At 56.1% G+C, this 27,452-nt stretch overlaps 1 protein-coding gene across 2 annotated transcripts in view; it reads left to right on the top strand.

Moving 5' to 3' along the window:
• Nucleotides 1-5,188: 5,188 nt before the first annotated feature.
• The window catches only part of ITGAV (integrin subunit alpha V), an 88,370-nt gene continuing 66,106 nt past the window's right edge, over nt 5,189-27,452 (top strand). Inside the window, exons 1-2 of one of the 2 annotated variants that reach the window (XM_055307863.1) lie at nt 5,189-5,474; nt 15,058-15,185. In XM_055307863.1, the coding sequence (XP_055163838.1) occupies nt 5,296-5,474; nt 15,058-15,185 (307 nt within the window). In that variant the 5' untranslated portion in view covers nt 5,189-5,295. Of the gene's footprint in view, nt 5,475-15,054; nt 15,186-27,452 lie in introns of both variants that reach the window. The other variant, XM_055307862.1, reaches the window with a different exon arrangement.

Genomic DNA, 27,452 nt, shown 5'->3' with positions numbered 1-27,452 from the left:
AAGGACCCTTAGGCATGAACAGACATTTCCCCAGACACACACGGGTGGGCAACAGACACGTGGAAAAGTGCTTCACGTCACTCAGCATCAGGGAAATACAGGCCCAAACCACAGTGAGATCCCCCCTCACACCGGTCAGAAGGGTCAGGACATGACAGGTGTTGGCGAGATGTGGAGAAGGGGAGCCTCTCGCTCTGCTGGTGGGGACGCAGGCTGCTGCAGCCACTCGGGGAACAGCATGGGGGCTCCTCAAGGAGCTGAGCGTGGAGCTGCCCTGCGGTCCCGCAATCGTACTACGGGTACTCACCCCAAAGAGACTGATGTAGTTAAACGCTTGCACCCCAATGTTCACAGCAGCAGTGTCCACACTGGCCAAACTGTGGAAAGAGCCCAGATGGCCACTGACGATGACTGGATAGAGAAGATGTGGTGTCTGCAACGGAATATCACTCGGCCATCAAAAAGAATGAACTGGGGCCATTTGCAATGACGTGGATGGAACCAGAGGAAGGTACTCGGTCATTGCACATCCTTGGGAGGAAATGTGGCTGGATATTTATTTATTTATTTATTTATTTATTTATTTATTTATTATTTAATTTATTTATTTATTCATGAGAGACACAGAGATAGAGGCAGAGACACAGGCAGAGGGAGAAGCAGGCTCCATGCGGGGACCCCGATGTGGGACTTGATCCGGAGTCTCCAGGATCACGCCCTGGGCCTAAGGCGGCACTAAACCGCTGAGCCACCCGGGTTGCCCGTGGCTGGATATTTATAATGTAAGTTTGACTCTAGTGGAAACAATATATTTTATGCATAATTTGTTAATCCACTTCTCTTTACATTTGAGGTTATGGAGTGATATGAATTTTTTATATGTGTGTTTATACATATTACATTCTCAGGATTTTTAAACAAAAGCAATCAATATGGTTATTTCAGTTTTACTATTGGTAAAAGTAAACCATGGTATTAAAAGGAAGAGATGAACATGTCAGGACCAAGTGAAATGGGTAAACTGAAAGCACGTTGGAGAGGAAAGATAGTGAAATGTTTTCTATTCATTAAGCTAGAGACGAGACAGTGAGTATTTTCAGTCTTCTGGGGATAAAAAAATCAAAAGAAGCTTCTTGGATAACAAATATTTCTGTTAAGCAATAAGCTATACAGGTTAAACCATTTATTTATTTTTTTTTCAGGTTAAATCATTTAAAGAGAAAACCAAATACAAGACAGGAGGAGAGTTGCGTATTTGTTTTTGACACCTTGAAAGATTCGTCACCTTTGTCTTGCTCTTTCAACAGGAGAACTAAGATACTTCCACATTTTCCCCACCATTTATCTGAACCCGAAGTTTGTGGCTAACTTTTGCTAGTATAGGGAAGGGAGGTCTGATCTGAAGGCAACAGATGATTGATTCCTGCTGATATGAAAATGTTATGAGGAGGATTAGACCCATAAATGAGGACCGGGACCATTTTCCCCTTTTCATTTCCAATGTTCATGGATATGAGCCAGTGCATCCTCAGGGGGCATCTTCATTCTGCCCCACGTCGGGGAAAGATACCTGAATGAGGCCCAGGTGACTTCATTTCCTGGGGCTATGAACTCCCACGCCAGCTGGCCTGAGGAGGTCCCAGATGCCCAAGGTTCTCAGGCACGGGGAAGGCCTTGGCGACCATCACTAATTCCCTTCCTTGTCCACAAGGATTCGTGATGTTGGAAAAATTATTCCGTCTCCTAGAGAATCAGTTTCTTTGTCTTTCCACTTGGGCTACTACTAATAGAACCTATCTGATAGGATTTTATGACTAAGAAGTGATTTAATACGTATCAAAATGCTTAGCACAGTGCCCAGCACATGAGTAAGCTTGACGCAATTGTTAAGTCTCTGGACAGTAGGATTAATGCCATTGTTAAGTTCAGCGTTGAATGCTAAGGATACAAAAACAGCAAAGCATGGTTCTTTATGGGCTTCCTGGGGGACCTAAGGACGCCTGACACACATCTAGAAAGAAAAAGTAGGAAATAGCTCGATGGAGGACCTCGTGTAGGTTTGGATGTGGCAGGCGGAAGAAGGCTGGGGAAGTGGTCCAAGAGGAGGGCCAGTGTTTTCTAGGAAGCTAGAGCCCTGTGAACCAAGATGTCAATCTCGGGGAAACTTCCAGTTTCCCCGCAGCTGGCTGGGCATCTTTTCTTATCTTTTCAGATAGGATAATGCAGCACGGGGTGGGGGGAGTGAGGATGGAAGCCAGAGAAGCCAAGTAAATGTCCCTCATTAATAGCTGGGGGAGGAGTGGCAGGAGTCAGCCAACAAAGGCAGGGGGGACCCTCCCCAGTTGAGTTCAGTGGGTTCGAGCCTCTGGGGTGATGGAGGAGTAGGAAGCCAGGATTGCAGACGGGCTTCCCAAGTCATGAACTGAGTCCCCCTTGGTGCTGGGAGATAAACATTTGAAATTCCCCTTAACATTATTTTGGAGTAACGGGAGTGTGCTTTGGGGTGCGCAGAGACAAAGCCCCGGGGGGCCCAGCTGGGCTGTGCTTGGTGAAGGAACTGCTGGGTAGGTCCTAGGCCTCCAAGAGTGAGAATACAGGCCTAGTGTCCTGCACATTCACTACCATGGCCCTACTAAGTCCTAGGGGTACGGATGGCAACGAGTAGCAGAGTAGCGCTCAATCCCAGGGGTAGGGGCCATCATCCGTCCCATTTTAGAGACAAGGCCACCGAGGCACAGAGCGTTCGGGCTCACAGAGTTAGTACTGAACGAACCCAGGAATTGAATTCAGGCATTTGCATTTACAGAAAGGAAGGGAATCAAGCTTCTAAGTAAAGGATGGCATTGGTAGGGGGTAAAACCTCAAGTCAGGATCCTTTTCTACGGATACTTTATTGGGTTCTGTAAGAAAGTGATTACACTGAAGGTAGCAGATGTATTGTTATCCGGGTCTGGTAAGAGGGGAAAGTGTGACAAAGTAGTTAAGGGGTGTCACAGGATGGAGGGAGAGGCCCAGCTCCATCCCCATGGAATGTAACCCGGGTTTCCCTCTCTCCGGCACATCCCTGCTGCCGGGGCCCACGCGGACCAGAGAAATCCCTGGGTGCGAGGCCTGCCTGCCGGGGTGGCGGTGAGGCCCCTCCTGTGTGGGCCGACTTCCAAGGGGCGCTGACCCCGCTCTCAAGGACCAGAAGCCCCGCGGGGTGATGCGTCCCGGTGCACCTGCAACGCGGTGGCGGGAAGGGGCGTCCCCATTCCCGGGTATGGGGCAGGGTCAGGGCGCCACGCGGCCACTCCCTTTAGGGACCTGCCGGGCCCTGCTCTGTGACACGCGGCCGAGGGTTTCGCGGCACAGCTTTCAGTCGAATTCAAGGCAGTTGAATTTAATAGATTCAGTCAAACTTAATGCAATTAAGTAGTAGGAGTTCGGATTGGGCATTTCATTGAGCGGGGGGTGGGGGGGGAGGGGGGGAGAATGCGGGGGGGCAGTGCGGGAGCGCGGGGGGAGTGGGGGGAAGTGCAGGGGGAGTGCGGGGGGGGGCGGGGGTGTGTAGGGAGGAGTGCGGGGGGGGAGTGCGGGGGTTGTGTAGGGAGGAGTGCGGGGAGGCAGTGCGGGTGGGGGGTTGTGAAGGGGGAGTGAGAGAGGGAGTGTGGGGGGGAGAGGGTTGTGTAGGAGGGAGTGCGGGGGGGTGGAGCGCGGGGGGTTGTGTATGGGGGAGTGCGGGGGGAGGTTTGTGTAGGGGGGAATGCGGGGGGGTTTGTGTAGGGGGGAGTGTGGGGGGGGAGTGCGGGTGGAGTGCGGGAGGGAGTGCGAGGGGCGGGCAGAGTGCGAGGTGGGTTGTGTAGGGGGGAGTGGAGGGGAGCGCGGGGGGGGGTGTGCAGGGGGGGCGGGGGCGCGGGGTCGGGCGGGGGGAGTGCTGGGGGCCCCCTCCGCCCCCGCGAGCGCCCGGACCTGGCTCGGGGCCCGTCCGACCGCGCGGGCCGCTGCCGGGACTCCGGGCGCTGGGCCGTGAGCAGCCGCACCTCCGCGCCGCCCCGGACCGCCGGGATCCCACGGGCGCTCCGCCCCCTCCACTTCCTCCCGCCGCCCGCCGCCCCCTCCCCCTCCCGCGCTCAGGCCCCGCCCCCCGCCCCCCCTCCGCCCGGGGGGCCGGAGCGCTCTCCTCCTCCGCTTCCTCCGGACGGGCCCGCCCCCCTCCCGCCGGCCCTCCCCTCCCTTCTCCTCCCCTCCCCGCTCAGGCCCCGCCCCCCTCCCTGCGCCCCGGGGCCGGAGCGCCCCGTCCGTCGCGTCCTCCGCGTCGGCCCTCCCCTCCCCTCCCCTGCCCTCCCCCTGCCCCCCGCCCCCCCGACCCTCCCCCCTTCCCCCTGCCCGCCGGCCCTCCCGTCCCCAGCCCTCCCCTCCCCGCCGCTCTCAGGCCCCGCCCCGCCTCCCGGCGCCTCCGGGCCCGAGTGCCCGCCCTCCGCGCCGGCCCTCCCCCTGCCCGCCCCCTTCCGCCAGCCCTTCCCTCCCCACCTCCCCCGCCTCCCCCCGCCGGCCCCCCCTGCCGCCCCTTCCGCCGGCCTCTCCTCCCCTCCCCAGCCCCCCTCCCCTCCGCGCTCAGGCCCGCCCCCTCCTGCGCCGGTGGCCCGAGTGCCCGTCCATCGGTCCGGCGGCCCTCCCTGCCCGCCCCTTCCGCCAGCCCTTCCCTCCCCCCCCCCCCCCGCCTCTCCCGGCGGCCCTCCCCCTGCCCGCCCCTTCCGCCGGCCCTCCCCCCCCCCCCAGCCCTCCCTCCCCCCGCGCTCAGGCCCGCCCCTCCCTGCCCCGGTTGCCGAGTGCCCCGTCTTCGGTCCCGGCGGCCCTCCCCTGCCCGCCCCTTCCGCCAGCCCTTCCCTCCCCCCCCCCCCGCCTCCTCTCCCGGCCGGCCTCCCCTGCCCGCCCTCCGGGCCCTCCCTCCCCTCCCCAGCCCTCCCCTCCCCTCCGCGCTCAGGCCCCGCCCCCTCCCTGCGCCCGGTGGCCCGAGTGCCCCGTCCTTCGCGTCCCGGCCGGCCCTCCCCCTGCCCGCCCCCTTCCGCCGGCCCGCCCGCCCCGCCCGCCCCGCCCCGCCCCTCGCCGGCCCTCCCGGCCCCGCCCCTCCCCGCCCGCGCCCCGAGGCCGGCCCGGCGCCCCCCGCCCCGCGCAGTCGGGAGCCGGAGCCCAGACGCCGAGCGGCCGAGCGGGAGGCCGGCGGGCCCGACGCCGCAGTCCCCGCCCGCCCCGCGCCCGCCTGCCCCGCGCTCCGGGAGGGCGTCCCGCCTCGGGGCCCCGCGCCCTCGGGCCATGTCCCGGCCGCCGCTGCGCCCCCGCCTGCTGCTGCTGCTGCTGCTGCCGCCGCTCGGCCTCCTGCCGCGCCCGGGCCGCGCCTTCAACCTGGACGCGGACGGCGCCGCCGAGTTCGCCGGGCCCCGCGGCAGCTACTTCGGCTTCGCGGTCGACTTCTTCGTGCCCAGCGCGTCCTCGTGAGTGGCCGCCGGGGCCGCGTCGGGGCCCGCCGTCCGTCCGTCCGTCCGTCCGCGCCTCGGGCCGTGCCCCCCCCCCCCGCCGGGCCCCGTGCCCGCGGCTGCAGCCACCTGGGCCTGGGCCCGCGGGACCCCGCGCCGCCTCCGCTGCTGCCCGACCTGGGGCGCGGGTGCGGGTGCGGGCGCGGGTGCGGGTCCGGGTGCGGATGCGGATGCGGATGCGGATGCGGATGCGGCCGCCCGGCCTGCCTCCCTCCGCCCCGCCGCTCGGGGCGCCCCGCGGCTGCATCCCGGTGCCCGGTGCCGGCCAGGAACAGGCCCCCGCCTCCAGCCCCTTCCCGTCCCGTCCGAGCCCCCACCTCCTCTCCCTACCTCCAGCCCCTCCCCTCCCGTCCGAGCCCCCCACCTTCACTCCCCTCCCTTCCCCCACCTCCGAGCCCCCACCCCACTCTCCCTCCCGCCCCCAGCCCTCCCCCCACCTCTAGCGCCCTACCCTTGCCATCCCCCCAACTCTGAGCCCCCACCCCCACCCCCTCCCGTCCCCCCCAGCCTCTCCCCTCTCGTCCAACCCCCCACCTCCTCCCCCCACCTTCACTCCCCTCCCTGCCCCCACCTCCGAGCCCCTCACCCCCCTCCCGCCCCCCAGCCCTCCCCCCAACTCAGCGCCCTACCCCTGCCATCCCTCCACCCGAGCCCCCACCCCACTCCCCTCCATCCCTCAGCCCTCCTCCACCTCCAGCACCTACCCCTGCCATCCCCCACCTCTGAGCTCCCACCCCACTCCCCTCCCGTCCCCAGCCCTCCCCCCACCTCAGGCCCTACCCCTGCCATCCCCACCTCTGAGCCCCACCCACTCCCCTCCCGTCCCCTCAGCCCTCCCTCCACCTCCAGCACCCTACCCCTGCCATCCCCCCACCTCTGAGCCTCCCACCCACTCCCTCCCGTCCCCCAGCCCTCCCCCCACCTCCAGCACCCTATCCCCTGCCATCACCCCACCTCTGAGCCCCCACCCCCACTCCCTCCCGTCCCCACCTCCCCACCTCCAGCACCCTACCCCTGCCATCCCCCACCTCTGAGCCCCCCACCCCACTCCCCTCCCGTCCCCAGCCCTCCCCCCACCTCCAGCACCCTATCCCCTGCCATCCCCCCACCTCTGAGCTCCCCACCCACCTCCCTCCCCCCATCCCTCCCCCCACCTCCAGCACCCTACCCCTGCCATCCCCACCTCTGAGCCCCCACCCCCACTCCCCTCGCGTCCCCCCAGCCCTCCCCTCCCACCCCCCACCTGCCGTAGTAACTTCTCTGCCCGGGACCTGGGACCTTTGCACACCTGGGGGGGTGCCGAGCGGATGAAGGGAATTTGCCAGGTGTTCTTTATAGTGATTCGTGATGGGGTCGTCGTGGGGGGAGAGCGGCTGCTGCGGAGTGTCCCGCGCCCCAGGTCGCCGGGACCTTGCGGGGTTGAGAGTTCAGCTCCGTCCTGCAGTCGCGTTGGCCCGAGCGGCCCCCACCTGGCCCCCACCTGGCCCCCACCTGGCCCCCACCTGGCGGGCGCTGACGTCACACCCGCCCCAGGAGCCCGGGGAACACCGGTCCCTGCCCGTGGCCGCCCCGTGAGGTCTGCACCTCAACAGGCAGAGCTGCTCCGGCCTCCGAGGTGCCGAGTCCCGCCCGCCTCCTTCCCCGCGTGCGCCCCGGGTGGGAGGCAGCGCTTTTCCGGGGAAGAGAAGAGGGCGGATGCTCGGATGCTCGGATGCTCGGATGCTCAGCACTTGCAGGGGACCGGCCCCCAACCCATTCCTGCCTGATTTGAGGACGATCTAAACACTTCTCGGGCCTGTTGGAACGTCCAGCAGGACTCGTTGTTGTTCATTGTCCTTCGGTTTCGGTGACGACCCCCGCAACAGGGAGGAGGCTGGAAGCGGTTACTGGAAACCAGACCTTGTTTTCTGTAGCGAACCCAGTTGTTTTGTTTGTTGTCTCCATTCTCAGGGCTTTCCGTTGAGCACACATGTTCCAGAACGGGGGAAAAAAACAATCAACTTGGGCAGCATTTTTGTGCCTTCATCTTTCGATTTGATCATTTTTGTCAGCCGTATCTGGTACCTGAAAGTCTTTTTGTTTCCAGCTATTTTTAGGTGTGTGCCCGCATGGTACAGGCTCCCTTATTTGTACTTTGTACAGAAATTCTACAGGTTTGAAAATACGCTTTGTGTTTCATCAAGAGTCGGTACTTAAATTAGCAAGAGTTAGCACTTAAATGCTTTAGAATGGATGGAATGTTTTGCAAATGGTGGGAGTGATCCTGGGCAGCCCTCTGGGCTCAGTAGTGTAAAGATAAGGACACGATAAAGGTCAAGTGTGGTCCCTAAGGAAAACGCAGTAGTGTTGCACTGTTGGTGAGATGTGTGCTGGGTTTTTTTTTTTTTTTTGATAAATTTTTTTTTTTTACTTATTTATTCATGAGAGACAGAGAGAGAGAGAGAGAGGCAGAGACACGGGCAGAGGGAGAAGCAGGCTCCACGCAGGGAGCCTGACGTGGAACTCGATCCTGGGTCTCTAGGATCAGGCCCTGGGCCAAAGGCAGGCGCCAAACCATTGAGCCACCCAGGCTGCCCTGTGTTGTTTTTGATTACAAGGCTGGATGCCTAATCTTTGACTAGTCACTCTGGCCCTTGAATATATTAGGAACCCACAGGTTTCATGACCTCTGGGTGGCCTTCAGGGGTAAGGTTAATCTTGAACTTGGTTTGATCCCATATAATATTTTGAAATGTTTACCCGTGACTTTGTAACTGATGGACAGCTGAGCTCTAGATGTAGCCTACCTTAAAAAAATACACATCGATTTTGAAGGTTTTTTTTTAAAGTATATATAAACAAAGACTTCTGCTTACTGAGCTTTTCAGATTTTAGCAAAGATTCATGTAAAATTATGTTGATATTTGTAAAAGATACTTTTAAACTTAAGCATCCATTTATATTAGCAGCTGCATTTATTGTTGCTGTTATTTGGTGTGATGATAAACTTCTAAAAGAAAAAATATCCACATCATAAAAAAAAGTATTTGCTAATTAGAGATTTTTTTCTTGGGCAGCCCGGGTGGCTCAGCGGTTTCGTGCTTGCCTTCGGCCCAGGGCGTGACCCCGGGGTCCTGGGATCGAGTCCTGTGTCGGGCTCCCTGCGCAGGGCCTGCTTCTCCCTCTGCCTGTGTCCCTGCCTCGCTCTCTCTCTGTTTCATGAATAAATAAATAAAATCTTAAGGAAAAAAAAAAAAGATTCCTTTCTTCCAAAGGAAGAATTCCTGGATTAATGAGGAAGCAACAGTAACAGAGATTTCTATGGCTTCTCATTTCCCTTGGTGCCCGCTGGGGCGGCTGTGTCCCGAGCGCCCAGGCTCTGGCTTCCTGCTCCTGCCGTGATCTCCGGGTTGTGAAATCCGGCGCTGTTGGGCCCCGTGCTCGGTGCGGGACTCTGCTTGGGATTCGCTCTCTCCCTTTCCTTTTCCCCTCCCCTGCTTGCTTGCATGCCAACTTTTTCTAAGATAAGATAAAATCTTTAAAAAATTTAAGTTCCCACAGGTATTATTTTAGGTTCATTTTTGTTCAAAAAAATCGATATTATTTCCATATTGCTGTGAAAAGTAAAGAATGACTGTTTTTTTTGTGTGTGTGTGTGTGTTTCTTTAAAAAATTATTTATTTATTTATTCCTGAGAGACCCAGAGAGAGAGGCAGAGACACAGGCAGAGGGAAGAGCAGGCTCCATGCAGGGAGCCCGATGCGGGACTCGATCCCGGCACTCTGGGATCACGCCTGGGTGGGAGGCAGGTGCTGAACCACTGAGCTCCCCCAGGCATCCCTGAATCACTGCTTATTAAAGAAAACGGAAAGTGAATTACTAAGGAAAAACATTAAGGTGACTCCTCAAGAAAATTCCTCCAGTAAGGAGTCCTAGGTTTAAAAGGAAAAGTCACAAAAATTGCGATTTAAAAATTCTGAAAAATAAGCGTTCCATAATTTTTTGTCTTGTATACATTGATTTCCAATGATTAGATCGCCAAACTTACATAAAATTTAAAGATCACGTATAGGCCATGAAGTGAAGTCAGCGTTTTTCTTATGGGGAATAATTGGAGAAATTAAAAATTGCGCCCTCGCTTTAAGTGTGAATGCCGTCTGGCGTTGGCGTGCCGCGCTCTCCCGTAACCCTCGATCACTTTTACTCAGGACACTTGGCTCTGGAGCGCAAAGCCCCGGGGGGAGCAGGGACATGATCAACTCTGTTTTAGGATTAAGGTCACTGAGGCCACAGGGATTTTCAGGCTTTCTTTGTTAGGGTGGATTGGTGTGGGGTCAGGGGCAGGGTGGGATCCAAAGACCGGGCATGAAATTCAAATTCCATTTAATTTTCCTATTCAAGTTTTGAATTTTTAGGAAGAAAGTACTGGGGCGATTTTCTTGTTCGTTCTTCACACACAGTTCTCGCGGTCTCGGTCCCGTTTTACGTCTCATCCTCTCCCTGCTGACCAGCGCGGGGTTGGGATTCTTGCCCCCCACCCCCCCACGGGGTTAGGTAACCCCCGGGCGCGTCCCTGGAGCACCCACTCGTGGTTCCTGCTCGGGTGGGGTCTCGGGGGCTGCAGCCTGGAGGTCAGGCGGCGTCTCTCCTCCCTCTGCTCCCCCCCCCCCGCTCTCTTGCTCTAATAAATAGATGAATCTTTTATTATTTTATTTTATTTTATTTTTTTAAATGAATCCTTTAGAAAAACAGGTGCTAGTGGAGCCTTATTTGCAGTTTCTTCGTGCTCCCTTGAGCAGGGACGAGGGGGCGGGTGCGGCCTGGACGCCAGGGGCCTGGCAGGACAGTCGGGAACCCCCCCCCCCCGCCTCCCGCTCGGCACTGGCGCGGCTCTCCATGACCCATGACCCAGCCGCCCTGGCAGCGGCTCCGCGGGAAGCTAGCGCTGCGCCTCAGGCCCGCGGCCTGCTCCTGCCTGCCAGGCCGACTGCCCTGCTAGCAGCCTGCTCTCCGTCGCCCGGGGAGTAGTTTCGCCGTCCTCCCTCTCGTCTTCTGTTTCTCTGGGCCTCTGCTGTGCTCCCCGATCCTCGTCAGTGATTAGTCACTGGACAGAAGGTCCCAGAAGTTTCCCTCGTCCCTAGGCCTTGCGTTCCCCTCTGCGCCCCACTTCGCCATGGGCCCCCTTCCTTCTGTGGGGCCTCATCGGGCCTCCGAGCTGCGGGCCCTCTGGCTGCATCTTTCTGAAGCATCTCGTGGGGCTCGTCTTCTCCGATGCCTCCCGATGCTGCCCGCGGCCTCCTGGGCCCACCGAGGCCGCTGTGCCGCGATGCCCTGAGCCGGATGCCCAGGCACTGAGGCCCCAGGCCGCGATCCACGAGGTGCGTGCCACCGATGCCATGAGGCCACAAGCACGATGCACACGAGACCCACTGTGCCCAGTGAGGCCCACCGAGGCCCACTGAGGTCCACTGAGGCCCACTGAGGCCCGCGAGCTCCCGGCCATTGCGCGCTGTTTCCGCCCCGGCCACCTCCAGGGCAGTGACTCCCGCTCATTCCCGCGCCCGGGGGCTCTGGCCCTGTGGCCCTTGGCTCTTACCGTGAGTGACCGGCAGGTGGACGCTACGGCCTTCTCGTCGGAAAAGCAGGCTCCATGTGGCTTACGCCTGATGACGCCCGGGCTTTATAAGACGTTCGAAAAGAGAGAACGTGCAGAGGTCACGGTTACGGTGCCTGTTTTATATCATAGAACTGTTGACTCTGTAGCACTCTTTTTTTTTTTTTTTTTAATGAAAAGCCAACCTGAGACTGGAATTAGAGCCAAGGAAACACGCTGGTGCTGCGTAAACACACTGTTGTGTACAGATGTATGTGATAGTTTTTCAAAGGTTGACGTTGCTGGAGGCTCATTCATTGCTCAGCCCGCGGTCCGCCAACTGCACAAAACCTGCTTTATGTTGGAGGAGTCGGTGCCCAAAGCAGCCAAATAACTTAGTTCATTTGGACGGTTTTAAAAAACGCCCTGGCCGTTGTTTGGCTGGTTGCATCCTCTTGGCCGTGAGGTCACGCTCCGAAGCACCTGCCCTTCCAGAAAGCACACCTTGCTGGGACCGGCCCGCGGGCGTCCTCTGGGTCATCTCGCTCCGTCCTCTTCCTTCCCCCACCCCGTCTCCCCTTTCTGTCCTCTCCCCGCTCCTGCTTTTCCACCCTCCACCCCCTCCCTCTACCCTTTTCTGCTACCCCCCCCCCCGCCCTTTAGCTTTTAGAGTTTATTGGCGTGATGTTCATCAACAGTGCGCTTGTGTGCGTAGACCATCAGGTCGAGGTCAGGTAATGGAAATGTCTCATTTGAGGAGAATGGTGAGGATGGGGATCCTGATGCCGTTCTTGGGTCGACGGTTTGGAGGGAGAGGGACTGAGTCCGGAGAAGGCTACAGGCTTGCGGGCCCGAGTTGTCCAGCGTCACGTGTTCACTGCTTGGCAGTGAAAAAAATCTCTGCGAGTCTCCACTCCCCCAGGTACCTTCTGCAGCTCCTCACTGGTGTCAGCAAATGTTGCAAGTTCCCTATTTGGTGCTCTTCTTCCTTTTTTTTTGGTCTGTTGAGATCTTGCATTTAAGTTAATTAGTGGTCTTTTGAGGAACGGGGGGGGGGGGGGAAGAAGCCCCGCCCCTTTTTTTAAGATTTTATTTATTTATTCATGAGAGACACAGAGAGAGAGGCAGAGACACAGCGAGGGAGAGCAGGCTCCATGCACTGGGAGCCCGATGCGGGACTCGATCCCGGGACCCCAGGATCACGCCCTGGGCTGCAGGCAGCGCTAAACTGCTGAGCCCCCTGGGCTGCCCTTTACCTGTCAATTTTTATTTATTTATTTATTTTTATTTTTTTGTCTTTCTCTCTTTTTTTTTTTAACCTGTCAACTTAAGTGACTTTCCTTGAATGCTGGTTGTGTCGGCAAAGATGAATTGAGACCCCCTGCTTTGAAGGAAGCCGTTGGCCGCTGCGCAGGAGGGCGGGCTCCGAAAGCCCCTGCAAGTGGTACCCTGGGGTTGCTGCGAGCCACAGCCCCAGAGGCGACCCGTCCTCACCGGGACCCCGGCTGTGATCCGCAGTGCGGGATCCCATGTGGACCTGGGCTCCTGTTGCGCGTCTTAGGACTGTTGCAGGAACGGATCCGGGGCCTTTTACAGGTGTAGACCTTGGAGAGTGTGCTTCGGAGTCCGAGATACTCTCTTCTCTGTTGTGCACGCAAAAATCACTTCATCTTGGTGGAGGGGGAAGCGGTGTGATTTTGGGGGCCAAAGTTTTGACTTGAAGTGGAAAATTGTATATATACACGTATGTGCCTACATGCATGTGCGTATGTACACGAGTGCTCTGCCTGGGAGTCTTGCCCGCGAGCCGGGGTCTTGCGATCAACCCTGGGAAGCGGGGCCCGGTCAGGCGGCCGTCCGGGCGGCTGGCTCTGGAGCGATTCAGCGGGTGCCACGCAGGACGCGTGCAGCGCACACGGGGTGCAGGAGCTCAAGGGTGCCTTCCACGCTCCAGAGCGGGGCTGCTCACGACTGTGCAGACCCGTGAAAGGCAACGAAGACTGTCCTTTGCGAGGACGTAAGCGACCAGGTGTTTAACGGGGAAACGAAATAACGGGACGGCGTTTGCTGCAGGCCTTGTGCGTCCGACTGCGCCGGTGCCCTTCAGACCTCAGTGTTTCCCTCGTTCCTGCCTGCGTTTCATGCGCCCTGTCCGACCCCTGAGTGTCCTGGCTCCTCGGGGCTCGCTCCTGGGCCCTCCTCTCTCCGAGTCCTCTCGGCGCCCCTCTGGACCCACCTGGGCTCAGCACCGACCTCCAGGACACCCCGGCACCTGTCCTGGGGGCCCCCGGCTACCCGAGGAGCCGCGCAGGTGTCCCGGGCCAGCGTGCAGCCCCTGCTCCTCCCGTGAGCACCGCTGCCGCCTGCCTCCCCACTCCCGAGGGCCCTCAGGTGCAGTGGCCGCTTCTCCCACCCGTGCGCCCCCGAATGAAAGGCCGCTGGCTTTCTCGGTCTTCACCCCTGCCTGTGGTGACCCGTGGTGACCTGCGGCGACCCACCACCCGCCCTGCTGCCCGCCGCCCTCCCAGCCGCCCACCGTCTGCCCTCCCAGCCGCGACCGTCTCTCGCTCTCCTTGTTCCACTGTGCTCCCCTCCCTCCTTGATATGATCCCCCAAAGGCACCACATCTAGTTTTCTTTATTGGATTGTGTCATTCTTCTGCTTAAAAAAAAAAAAATTCCAAGGCTTCCCACGGACCTTATTACCATGGCCCAGGGCCCCCCGTTCAGCGCCGCGAGCTCCCACGTTCGTTCCGTCGCGCTCAGCGGGCTTTCTGGCCTCCGCTGAGCCTCCTTCCTTGAGGTTCCTGGAGGCTGAGCTCCTGCACCTGCTCCCCCGCCCCCGGCACGCCAACCCCCGAGGTCACCCTCCAGCCCCGTGTGTCCCTCCGTTTACTTAGATGGAGGCGCCCCTGCTACTTTAACTGAGATCGCTGTGCATTCTCTACAGAGCAAACCTCCTGCGATTTCCCTTGATCCGGGGAGGCCTTTCCCCTCCGTTCCTTACAGCTCGCTTCCTTATGCAAAGAGGACTTCCTGTCCCTATTTCCGAACACCCTCTCCCAGCGGTTGTGGGTTTCCTCCACGGCCCCGGGAACCGAGCCTGATTTTCGGGGTCAGCAGGTGACCCCTCTGAGGCAGGAACCAGGCTGCGCTGCTCGTCTTGGCGTCTCCGGTGCCCAGCGCTGCGCTCTCTGTGCGGGACACACTCGAGCCACTTCTTTCTTCTGAATGAGTAGAAAAAACAAACCCTGAGGAAAAAAGTCTCTTTTGCTTAAAAACTTGATTGCTTTGTCTTCTGCTCGTTTTACTCTGATGAGAGGTCGAAGACCGATGCTGGGGGTTTGGCTGGGGGTTGATGACATTAGCCCTCTGAACAGAGAAATCTGTCAGTCGCTTAAAGTGAAACGTAATAGTTCTGAAACAAGATAAGTTGCCCCAAAGGAGAAACGTTCATGTTTAGCATCCCCGTACTTTAGAACCAGGTACGTGTGCATTTTTTGGGTTGGCATGCAAGATCTAGGAAGTCCACAGCAGACGACAAACAGACCAGCGAACAGAAACCTCCGCAAAATGCAAAATACGAAACCGAGCATCACAGCGCCAGGCCCCGGACTCTGGCCGGCGTACGTTTTCACAGCATTTTTGAGATGTGATTGACACTCGGCGAACGGTTTATATTCGGAGTGTGCACTCCGACCCGCACTTAGATGAGTCGTGATGCTGAGGTTGCCTCACGTCACTAGGATGAGTCGCCCGCGATGAGGGGCGCGTGTCCGCAGCGGGCGGAGGACACCGATCGTGCCGCGGTGAGCGGCCTCAAACATCGCCGTGGATAAAGCGAGAGAGTGATGACCCGCCCAGGTCATACGTCGTCGTTTATGCTTTTGCATCATTTTATTTTTTTATTTTTTATTTTTTTGCTTTTGCATCATTTTAAAGTCTCCTCCTCCGTCCTGTCTTTTAGCAGGATGTTTCTCCTGGTGGGAGCGCCCAAAGCGAACACCACCCAGCCTGGGATTGTGGAAGGAGGACAAGTCCTCAAGTGTGACTGGTCTGCTCACCGCGGGTGCCAGCCAATTGAATTTGATGCAACAGGTAAAGGTCAGAGCGCGGGTCCCATTCCTCAATTTACATTAGTTGATATTTTCTCCCTTCTTCCCTTCCATCCTGTTGGTCGCGGGGGTGTGGGGAGCAAGAGTGCTTATCTCCTCCGAAGATCTTTCTGGCTGCTAAGGATCAAACTGATCTGAGACCGATTAACAAGAGAGCATCAGGTTGTTTTTTTTTTTTTAAAGATTTATTTATTTTTATTTATTTATGATAGACATAGAGAGAGAGAGAGAGGCAGAGACACAGGCGGAGGGAGAAGCAGGCTCCATGCTGGGAGCCTGATGCGGGACTCGATCCCAGGTCTCCAGGATCGCGCCCTGGGCCAAAGGCAGGCGCCAAACCGCCGAGCCACCCAGGGATCCCCCGAGCATCAGGTTTAATAGGTGTGGATACCGGGAAACCACAGAGACGTGGAGATTCCGAAGATGCTCCATGTGAGCCAAGGAGAAAGGGGCTGAGGGTCTGGGGTTTCAGGGGAAAGGAACGCGCTTCATGGGGTCATAAGACAAGCAGATGTTTGAGGTGCCGGGCGGCTCAGTCAGCTGAGGTCGTGACCCAGGGTCCTGGGGTCCAGCCCAGAGCTGGGGACTCTGCTTCTCCCTCTCTCTCTGCCCTTCCCCACTCCTCAGGCTTGTGCTCTCTGTTTCTCTCTCAAACAAATTACACCCTAAAAAAAAAAAAAAAGCAGATGTTAGATAATTAGATGTTTGCCCTACCCTAGAGATGGGTCACTCAGCTAAAACTTATTTCTGTTAATAACTGTTATTCTGGGAAAGACCCTCAATTTAGCTGCCTCGGTGTGGTTAAGGGAAGGATAAACGTTTTTCTTCGGCCCGCAGGATCTCAAAATAATCCATATGCCAAAGTGGTAATTTGTTGGTTGGTTGGGGGTGGGGGCTGTTCTGAATCCCTTCATTCCCCCCATTTGATATTTTTTTAATACCATGTAATTTTTAAAAAAGATTTTATTTATTCATGAGAAGAGAGAGAGAGAGAGAGACCCAGGCAGAGGGAGAAGCAGGCTCCATGCAGGGAGCCTGACGCCGGACTCGATCCCGGGACCCCGGGGTCATGCCCTGGGCGGACCCCCACGGCAGATGCTCCAGCGCTGAGCCCCCCCAGGTGCCCCGTGATCATGTAATTTTTGAAACAACTTTTAACTTAAACAGAACTGCTTAATAAAAACAATGTGTATGAGCAGCTCAGATCCCGGGGAATGTTCCATGAAAACAAAAGGCTTCTGTTCCTTTCTCCCAGCAGCTTTGTGCTGCATAAAAGCCTCAGAAATCCATTGTGTTCTCCGTTTGGGATGGCTTCCATTTCCGACTCCTCGTACCAGTCCGTAGAAATCCGGGGAAAATCCGGGGAAAATCTGCCGCGGTGTTTTTGTGGTAGATCACATCCCCGGTGGTGAAATAATCTAAGCCTTGAGCCGCGCTGCCAGCGCCAGTCGAGGGGTCTGTCCTGTCCCGGGAGCAGGGGTGGGCTGAAGGAAGGAAGCTTCTAGGCCTGCGTTTATCGAGTGAGCCCTGCGTTGTGGCTTGGGTGACCGTCGGGGCTTACCTGCGGGGAATGTTGTGTGGGTCCGAGTTGCGGGGCGCAGAGGGCTCCCGTGAGCCGGATGGGAAGACCTAAGGTGCTTGACTTTGAGTCCACGAGGGGACGCGCGTGTGGCCCCGTCCGCGGTCGTATGCGCGTGTCTGCCCACGTTGAGAGAACTTAGGAGAATTCCCGAAAGAAAGAACGCAGCATTGTTCTGGCGAAAGAGTCTTACCAAATTTTTGAGGCGGATTTGGGTTTACGGGGCTTTGACAGACTATTTAAGGCGAGCCTGGAGGTCACCGGTCTCCCCCAGATTGTTGCGTCCCGCCAGCTGCCAGCGGCGTTGGTTCTGCTAGTGGTGGCGGCGGCCCAGGAGTTGCGGTGTGGACCGTGCCCCGGCGTCTGGACCCGTGCCCGCCCGACGGTCCAGCACTAACCTGACTCGTGGTAGAAAGTCGGGTCGTGTTTGGCCTTTCCCATCCGAAGCCAGCCGCACGCAGCCCGTCGCCACCGTCCCCGTGTGGCTGGCGCTCGGAAGGCGCCCAGGGCGCGCAGGCTGGCTCCGTCCCCGCGCCAAGGAGGCCCGGGGACTCGCCACGCTGACCACCGTCAGGGCTTTTAGGTCTTTCTCACAAAATAGAAACGACAGTGACATGGAACCGTAGGTCAGTGTTGGTGGGTCGTCCCGCTCAGGAACTTCCCGGGCTCGGCGCCCAGGTCTGCATGCAGCATGAGATGGTCCGCTGTGTTCTTGAGCTTGATCTTCAGATGCTATTTTGTTTATTGAGGAGATACCACATGTGCTTGGTCGGAAAGTCTCCAGCAGTCCACAGAGGGTCTGTACGCACATCGGGAGTCTGTGACCTCAGGCTGCTTAGAGGCACTCGCTGCGAGCAGTTGTGCAGATGTTTCTAGAATTTTTTTATCCCTACACACATGTATGTCCCTTTTTTTTTAAGATTTTATTTATTTATTCATGATAGACATAGAGAGGCAGAGACACAGGCAGAGGGAGAAGCAGGCTCCATGCAGGGAGCCCGACGGGGGACTCGACCCCGGGTCTCCAGGGTCACACCCCGGGCTGAAGGCAGGCGCTAACTGCTGCGCCACCTGGGGATCCCCTTGCATGTTATTTTATATGTCATGTGTCATATATATCGTATCGTGCTGTGTGGTCGTATTGATTTGCGGTCCTTTAACGGTGAGAGCCTGCACCTTTGCCTGTGTTTGCAAGCCATGGTATCCCTTTCCTTGCGTGCCACTTTTAATGCATTTGTGCACATTTTCCGTCGATTTGTGATTTTTAAGAAATCAATCTGGGTTGATGGCCTCCCACCCCTTGGGTTCTTGGGCCCACATCTGGATTTATGCCTGACCTCGTATCTGTCAGCAAACGGACACCTGACTGCTGCTTGCCCTGGTCCATGCCACCGTTGCTCCCCCTGGACTGTTGCCTGGACTCCTGGGCTCGCAGGGCGCTGCCAGGGAACAGGTGACACAGCTTATATCGGGGCAGCGCCAGGGGCTTTTAGGAAAGGGACCGTTCACGAAGCGATGTGTGCGAGGCCTCGTGGGGCCTGCGGGGGTTGGAGAGGGAGCGCTTAGTGGGGCCGGGTAGAGGGCTCGGTGGGGAGAGCCGCAGGCCAGGAGCCGTCGCCCCGCCGGGGACAGCTGGCCCGGGAGGGCACTACAGCCCCAGGGCGCCCTGCACGGAGGGCAGGGCCGCAGGAAGCTGGGGCGCTGGAAGGCCATGCGTGGACCCCGGTGGCCACTGGTACCCTGCTCTCGGCCCGCTGGTAGCTTCTGTCTCCCGTGCTGTGGCCTCAGGTTGGGGCGCCCGCGGGGCACATGCTTCGCCGCCGACTGGCCAGTATCTATCTCCTCCGGTCTTTATCTCCTCCTGCCCATCTGGCTGGTGGTCGCCGTCGCTGTTTGCCCTGTGCCCCATCCCCTCGTTGCTTTACTGCTTCCCTGGAGTAGGCACGTCGCTGCGTGGGGTCCCCTGTGCGGTCAACGCCTGCCCGTAAGGGTGCGTGTTCCATGCGGCGCGGTGAGCGGGCCCCCGCCGAGCCCAGGCCTGGAGCAGGCCCGCAGCCGGCCACCGAGGGGACCGGGGCTCGGAGCAGCCTGTCCCAGTTAGGGACCAAGGTCTTCGGGGACGTGTCTACAGGGACGTGTTCTCGGTCCGATTCCTTTGTCTCACTGTGATATTTCTGTGATCGTTCATGAAAGTTCCGAGACTTCTCGTGCCAAGAGCACAGGAACGAAGATGTCAGTTTTACGTTAGAGTCCCGTCCATGCAGGAGGGAGGCCGGGGTCGTCTGCAGAGCCCGTCAAGGTGCCACGTGTCCAGGAGGAGCACATGAGGCTGCGTGTTGACCGAGGAAGCGATGCCTGTGATGGAGGCCCCTCCCTCCTGGCCTACACAGCTTCCCCGAGGCCGCCCTGCCGTCCTGGCCGACGCTGAGGCCTCCCTGCCCACAGGCGTCTGCCATCTGGGGCACCTGCCCACGGAGACCGTAGCCCCGGGGGTGAGGGCGTCCTCAGGAGGCTCCGGCTGGGCTCGCATTTGCGCAGGTTCCTGCCTTGTCCCTGGGGCCGCGTCCCCTCAGACCTGAGTGTGCGTCCCACGGGGGGAGGTTCAGCATGGGGGTGCTGGGTGCTGGGTGCCTGCTGCTGGGTGCTCGGTCCTGGGTGCTGGGTGCCTGCTGCTGGGTGCTGGGGACTTAGTGCTGGGTGCCTGCTGCTGGGTGCTCAGTGCTGGGTGCCTGCTGCTGGGTGCTCGGTGCTGGGTGCTTGGTGCTGGGTACAGGGCAGCGGCTCTGGACATATGAGCTGCTTTGCGTCAGCACCTGCTCCCTCCGCCTCCCCTCGACCCTCCCGTCTCTCTGGCTCTGCTTTATATTCGTCCCCCTCCTTTTTTTTTTCACTTTCAATCAAGTTTGACTTGTTTCTACCTGAGAAACGAACCAGAGCAGCCTCCCCTTGGACACGATCTCCTCTTGGTCATTATCCTTCCCTTTGCCTTCACATCCAGGGCTTCGTGCCCGGGTCCAGCCACCTCGTCTGGCGGTGGCTGCTGCTCGGTGGATCCTGTGGGCCCCTCGCATCACTGGACCTTCCACGCTTCGCCCCACTGACCGTTCCTCCCTGGTTTTAAAGTCTCTGTCTTGGGGATGCCTGGGGGGCTCAGCGGTTTAGCACCTGCCCTCGGCCCAGGGCGTGACCCCAGGGTCCCAGGATCGAGTCCCACATCAGGCTCTCTGCATGGAGCCTGCTTCTCCCTCTGCCTCTCTGCGTCTCTCATGAATAAATAAAATCTTTAAAATAAACAGTGTCAGCTCCCTGAGCCGTCACATTTGCTCCTCTCCCTGACGTTCCTGATGCTCCCGTGGCTCTTTTCTCGTCCTTTATATTTGCTGTGATGGTCCTGAAAGGAGGACGGGCCCTCGGGCGCTGCTGGGGGGGTCCCCTGCGCCCTCCTGGGGTGCGTTCCTGGGAGGGCCTCAAGCACCGCAGTCAGGCGGCCGGTGGGCTACTTTGTTGTTTGTGGCTGCACAAGAGACTTCGTGCTTGAAAGGGCTCTCGCCTTGTGCTTTTAATAACATCATCCCTAAAGTCATTTTATTTGACTTAGCGCTGGTTCATACGAGGCCGTAGACATTACGTTCTTCACTGTCCCGTTTCTAGAACTGGGAAACCTTCAAAGGTAGGTCCGCTTTGTGCCTTCTGTGCCAGTAACACGGGAGAGGAAGGCTGGGGTGGGTGGCACCGCCCGCCCCGTACCGGGTACCGGGGGCCACGCGCAAGGTGACAGCCTCCATGAGCCCGGCCCCCGAGCGAGGACAGAGCATGGATGCTGACCTGCGGGAGACGGACAGACCAGCTCTTGGTTCGTTCTGAGGAATCCGTTTAGGACGTTTGTTCCATCCCTCCTCCATCCTCCCTTCCTCCCTCCCTTCTCCCTCCCTCCCTCCCTCCTCCCTCCCTTCTCCCTCCCTCCCTCCCTCCTCTCTCCCTTCTCCGTCCCTTCCTCCCTCCTCCTTCCCTCCCTCCCTTCATCCCTCGCTCCCTCCTGCCTCCCTTCTGGTTACGTCATATTAGGCTTGTTTTCCCTTTTCCTGGCTAACCCAGCTCTCCAAGCCGGGGGCTGAATGTGTTCCTGCTTCCCGTTGCCTGCTAGTGCGTGGACAGGCACCCACCATAGGCGTGTATTTTCCACGTAGGTGTTGGGTTCTTTGTGAAAAGCGATAAAAACGGACTTTGGCTAACTTTATTTAGCTGAACAGGAATTTACTAGGAGGGTATCGGCAACTCTCTGGTGTTCTGAGAACTGGGCCATAGAAGGCCGCAGAGGAACCCTGGCCCGTGTCCCACCGCTGCTGGCGTTGCCGACCATCTGCGGGGCACCGGGCGCAGGATTCCATGCCTGCTGGCCTCGGCGTCCCCTGCAGGGATCCGGGGCCGTGTGGCGGTTTCCAATGGGCTGAGTCTGAGTGTCGTGCCTGTCCCCATGCCCGTTGGGAGAAGCCCAGCTTATGTCGCCCAACGGAGGAACGAGAGATGGCCAGCTTGCGTACAGAAATAAAACTTGGAGGGCCCTTCAGAAGAAAGAAACGTAGAGGAGCAAGAGGGTGCATCTTTCTCTTTTTGGGCCAGAAAATGAGGTAACAGGGAGAAAGCAGTCTACAGGTACGCGGTGCGCCCCTTACTGATCCGTACATGATCGGGCTGATTGCGCCGCCGGTGTTGGCCCGGGACGGAGGGCGTCAGGCTGTGTAGACCATGGAGGACGAGTTCCCGGCGCTGGCTCTGGGCATGGACGCTGCCAGTAGCTAAGCAAGAAGTCAGCGCTGACTTGAAGGCGGCTTAACGTGGAATTTAAGAAGCTAAGGAAGCTCTTGAGGAAGCCGAGCGTGCTTCGCATGTGCTCCTTCCTCCCCGAGGTACGACTTGGTGTCCTGGGGGAGGAGGGAAGATTTCGAGAATGTCTAGGAAACGCCTGCATCTGCGTCACTGTACTTCCGTGTAGGAGACACAGATGTGTGGGTGCGGCCCCCAGAAGGCTGAACGCGCGGCTTCGGGAGTCAGGCGGTGCCCGTGGGGAAGGCCGTGCAGGCAGGTGGCAGCTGCCCAAGCCCCTGGAAGGCCGCGCGGAGGGGGCCCAGGTGGACACGCAGTGCGCGCCCCGGTCGGCCAGGGCCAGGTCACTCCGTGTGACCCGCAGGCGTGGACTGTGTGAGCACCACGCGTCTGCACACACGAGCAAGGAGGGCACCACGGGCCTGGCGTGATGTGGCAGGGCGCCTGGGGGTCAGGCTGAGACCCGGGCCCGGGATCGAGTCCTGCATTAGGCTCCCCGCGGGCAGCCTGCGTCTCCCTCGGCCTGTGGCTCCGCCTCTCTCTGTGTCTCTCGTGAATAAATAACATTAAAGAAAGAAAGAAAGAAAGAAACGAAGCTGGAAATAAGCAGAAGAAACGTCTTAAGTGAATTTGAGAAAGGTACCATACACTAGCAGCCTACCCAAACCCGGGGTCACTGACCCCAACCCCCAGGGAGCACTGCGTTGAGATAAATGAGTCTAGGGCTACGTGGATGCACCTTGGTCCTTTCCGTACCACGTAGATTCAGATTCGACACGAACGTCACAGAGAAAATGACGCTTTCAGCTCCCGATTTATTAATTTTACTGGTCGTTACTTTGAGCGGAAGCGTGTACACATGATGAAATACTGGAGATCATCACGGATTCAGCTTCAAAATACTGTACGATAAGGGAAAATAAAGGGTTCTGTGATTAAAAGTTTAATGGGGTAGGAAGTTCGGTGTGAGATGGAAGCTTAATTGCTGTGATTTCTGAAGGGTGTTTCCCGCTAAGCCTGCAGGAGCAGAAGGAGAGGACCTCAGTCTAAAATTTCTTGTCTTCTGCAGTCGTGAAACTCAGCTCTCAAACACGTGATATTTTTCTTTCAGGCGACTGACTCCTGTTTTCCATCTTTTTTTTTTTTTTTTTGTCGTTACTAACTTCTAAACACGACCTTTATCGCATTTCTACTTGTGTCCCTTTGTGCGACTTCTCCATTCTTCCTTTCCCTGCAGATTTCCGTGATGTTAGATGTAAGCAGAGCCAGAGCTGGGATGTCAAAGGGAAAACCTAGTGACTTAGTTTACATATTTGGAAAATGACTCTAATAGTTCAACTTGCTTTGAAATCGTAGCTGTCCTCTTGGATTTTAAAACCCCTTGATCTAATGACCGCACAGCATTGGTAGGTTGTAGCCAAGGCCCACATAATGGCTGAAATGGATTTTTCCGTCAATTGACAGAATAATAGGAACTTAAGCAACTATGGACTCAGTGAGAATGAAAACATTATCTTGGCGTGTGATTTGTTTGCCAGACGTGACGATGATCGGTATGAAAAAAGCATAGTTAACTTATCTGAATGCGGAGGTGGGAAAGTAGGACTTAAGATTAACAGGTGCTTTAACTGAAGACGAGCGTATTTTAGGAAATAAAAATATTCTAAAATGTATTGGGATGGAAAACAGTATCGAGAATATTCGTGTAGCCCAGTACATGTCGTATGTTGCTTGGTCTTGTCTCCATTCCCGGATTAGTTTCTTCTTGTTGTAACAGGTCACTTTGAACTTGGAGGCTTAGAAGTGGCACAGATTGATTATCTTCAGTTTGGAGGGCAGATGTCCAGAATGTGATTTGGGCTCGAATCAGGGTTTTGGCAGTGCTGCCTTCCTTCTGGAGGCTCCATGGAAGAACCCATTTTCGGCCCTTTTCCAGCTGCTGGGGGCCACCCGCTTCCTGGGCTCGCGGCTCCTCCTTCCATTCTAGAAGCTGGCGGTGGCTTCGCTGGTTTTTGTCACCCTGCATCATCCGACGCCAAGTCTTCTCCCTCCTGTGACTACTGCTCAGATAACCCAGAGTAACCTTCCACCTTAAGACCCTTCATCTGGTCACAGCTGGAGGCTTCCTTCTGCCATGGAGGGGCCTGGTCACAGGTTCTGGGGGTGAGGCCATGGCGCTCTGTGCACAGGGACGCTTCTCCATTACCCTTCTCTGTATCTGTTGTCGGGTGGGGGCAGCACTGCGAGTGACTCTACGCGACAGCGAGCTGTTCCCTCCCCCGCTCTCGTGTTGGTCCTGTGAGTGTGAGGGGTGCGGAGCCACGGAGACGACATGGCTCACCGGGCTGGGTAGGACCCCGGCCAGTGGCTGGTTTGCCAGCGTCCGATTTTCCCATTTGTTAGGTCGACGGGGCCCATTCCCCGGAGGCAGACTTTCTGTGGGGCTCACGCGGGATGACGCCCTGAGGTATTCCGTGGAGGAGGCGGCGGGCACAGCTGCAGCGTGGCGAGTAGCTCAGGAGCCAGAGAAATGGAGCTGATCGTGCACGTTGTCAAGCGGCTCACGCCTGCGTTCGCGCTGTAACCCTGGCAGTGACCGGTGGTGACCTTCGGGAGCATTCTGTCCCTGCAGCGTGGTCTCTCCGCCCGTAGAGCAGGCGTGGCGACACCCCGACGGCTGCCCGCTCTTCTCAGGGATGAGTCTTTCCCAAAAAGATCCGACTGGGGACCTGCCCCGAGGGCGGGGAACTTGGAGCACCTGCTTGAAGCTTGGGGGGCAACACGGGCTTTCTGGCGTGATTTTCAGGTCTGTGGGACGGCTGGTCGGTCTGTGAGGCCGCGGCCAGAGAAGCGGGCCCCTCCGGGCCTGCCCCCCGCTGCCCACAGGCTCTGCTGGGGCTGGGGGCCGCCCCCTGGGCCCCGGAGGCGCCGCGGGGTGTTCGCCCAGACGCCCCGCATCTTGTATTCATGGATGTGGAAGACCCCTGGCCGCTCTGCCTCCGTGCTGCTGCCCAGCGCCTACCTCACTGCGCTTACGGCGCTGGCCCGGCCGCCCCGAAGCCGGTGTCCGACCTGGCCCTCCCGCGGCCCTTCCAGAGTTGTGCCCGGTGTGTCTGCCACTGTGACACGACTGCGGATCGGGAAGTGAAAATGACAAAAACAGTCTCTCTTCCCCGGTTAATACAAAATAAATGTATTTTAAGGTGTTTTTTTTGTTTTGTTTTGTTTTTGTTTTTGTTTTTTTTTAAGTGTCTCTAGGCCCAACGTGGGCTTAAGCTGATGACCTTGAGTTGCGTGCTCTGACTACTGAGCCAGCCTGATGCCCTTCCCCACCCCCCCAGGAATTTTTTTTATTTTTGACATTTATTTTTTTATTTTGAGAGAGAAATCACACATGTGTGGGTGCAAGGGGGGGTCCGGGTAGAGGGGCAGAGGCAGAGGGAGAGAGAGAATCCTAAGGAGGCTCCACGCCCGGCACAGAGCCCCAAATGGGGCTTGATCTCACGACCCTGATCGTGACCTGAGCTGAAATCAAGTCGGTTGTTGGATGCTTTTAACCATCTAAGCTACCCAGGTGCCCCAGGAAGTTTTGTTTTTTAAATGAAATTGTTTCTTTTGCTACAACCCATCATTTCTTGGTGCATTGCTTTCTTTTATTTATTTATTTATTCGTTTATTATTTTTTTGAAATTTTTTTTGGTTCATTGCTTTCTATAGCTGGAGAGCTAGGAAGCAACCTAGAAATTAGTAAATCCAATTAATCCAGTTTCTCTATGACTAGCCAATTAATCCACATGCAGGTAGTTGTGATCTTAACACTTCAAATGTTTCATCAGAACTGCATGTATATGTTCCTTTAAAACCCATCTTTTTCCTGGCCCGTTTTGACCTGATTCATACCCAGTATTTTAAGGCTTAACTTTGACTTGGCTTTTTTTCTTTTTTTTTTTTTTCCACCCCTCTTTGAATCTTCAGTAAAGAGTTCTTGTCTGAAACTGTGAGATGTGTTCAGGGTCATTTCCTTCTCATTGCTAGGAGGAAACAAACCAGCGTTGATAAAGCAGTGGGTGTTTTCACTGGGCCTGTGTTCTCTGTGCGGCTCCCACAGAACCACCAGACTTGCTCATGGAGGAAGGAGGAGGTTTCCATTCTCTGTTCCCTGTGGCAGTCGGAACTCAGTAAATAAATTTAAAAAATCACAGTGGAACAAGCTTCATCGTATTTCCTTTTGGCTCTGCTTTGGACCCTTGTTTACTTCTGGAAAACAATCTAATTTTACATGAGAGATGTTTCTCAACACCCCATGTGGTTTGGTGACACTTGCTCATGTTCATAGATTGTGATTTCAGAACTCACTTTTACAGTCACAAATAATTAGTTTTTCGTGTCTCCGCAACTCCAGACGCTCTGAGCTTAGGGATTTTTATCTTGTGTCATTTCAAGTCTATGCAACTCATGCTTCTAGTGACTTTTAAAGGCATTTTGAAGTTTATAGAGCAAATCACCTTTTAATATGGATACCTAACTGCTCCATATTATCTATCAGAGTTTCTTGAATTAACAGCCTGGGGCCTCTCGCTTCCTCTCCCTCTGCCCCTACCCAGCCTGGGTTCTCTCTCTCTAAAAAAAAAGGAGGAGGAGATATAGAAGCTTCTAACCAAAGCCTTTATATATAAAGGCTGATAACATATCCACACTAGTTTTTTTCCTCATCTTTTAAAATATACAAATATTCATTGATTGAACAAATAAGAAAACATCAAGAAGAAAAAAAGAAAGAAAGAAAGAAAGAAAGAAAGAAAGAAAGAAAGAAAGAAAGAAAGAAAGAAAGAAATCTTCTGAATCCCAACCACTGGGAAAGCTAGTGGCCATAGGATATATTTGTATGCGTGGGTATAGTATGTTTTCATATGTACCTGGTGTATATATTTCTTTGTGTGTGTGTGTGTGTGTGTGTGTGTGTGTGTGTAGAATCATAATTCACTCAGTCCATCTCCTATTCTGTTGGGCATTTTGCGCTTTTTTTTTAAAGCTATTGTAACAAAGGTTGGATCATGCTTATTCAGTCATTGTTCATATTTTTATTTATTTAGGATGCCTAAAAATGCAAATTAGAAGCCAACAAGATGTGTTTTTTGACATACTTCTAATATACATTTGCTAACTAGGAAAAAAAATGATATAACCTGACCCTGAACCAAACTCACCTTAGTCTTGCTTTGTCCCGTGGGTGAAGCATTTATCTTGTTTTATTTGTACTTCTTTTACTTTCTCATATGTTTACTTTGCTCCTTTGGTATTACTTGTTCTTATACTTGATCTGTTACCCTACTAATGCATCTGTTTTTTTCTGTTTCTGTTTTTTAAAGATTTTATTTATTTATCCATGAGAGACACAGAGAGAGGCAGAGACACAGGCAGAGGGAGAGCAGGCTCCAAGCAGGGAGCCTGACGTGGGACTCGATCCTGGGATCCCGGGGTCATGCCCTGGGCTGAAGGCGATCTTAAACCACTGAGCCACCCGGGCTCCCCTGTTTTTTTTTTTCTATTCATTTTGAAAAGCTGTCTTTACTATCTACATACAGTCTTACTCAGTATTGTAGTTACCTTTGCACTTGACAGGTTTGTCATTTGTTTTTTATTTTTTTAAGTTTTTATTTATTTTTTAAAAGATTTTATTTATTCATGAGAGACACAGAGAGAGGCAGAGACACAGGCAGAGGGAGAAGCAGGCTCCATGCTGAGAGCCCGATGTGGGACTCGATCCAGGGACCTCAGAATCACATCCTGAGTTGAAGGCAGACTCTCAACCGCTGAGCCACCCAGGCGTCCCATCATTTGTTTTTT

This window comes from Nyctereutes procyonoides, unplaced genomic scaffold (assembly GCF_905146905.1).
Source record: "Nyctereutes procyonoides isolate TBG_1078 unplaced genomic scaffold, NYPRO_anot_genome, whole genome shotgun sequence".
Lineage (NCBI taxonomy): Eukaryota > Metazoa > Chordata > Mammalia > Carnivora > Canidae > Nyctereutes > Nyctereutes procyonoides.
The sequence above is the reverse complement of the archived record's forward strand: the minus strand, read 5'-3'. Positions and strand labels throughout refer to the sequence as shown.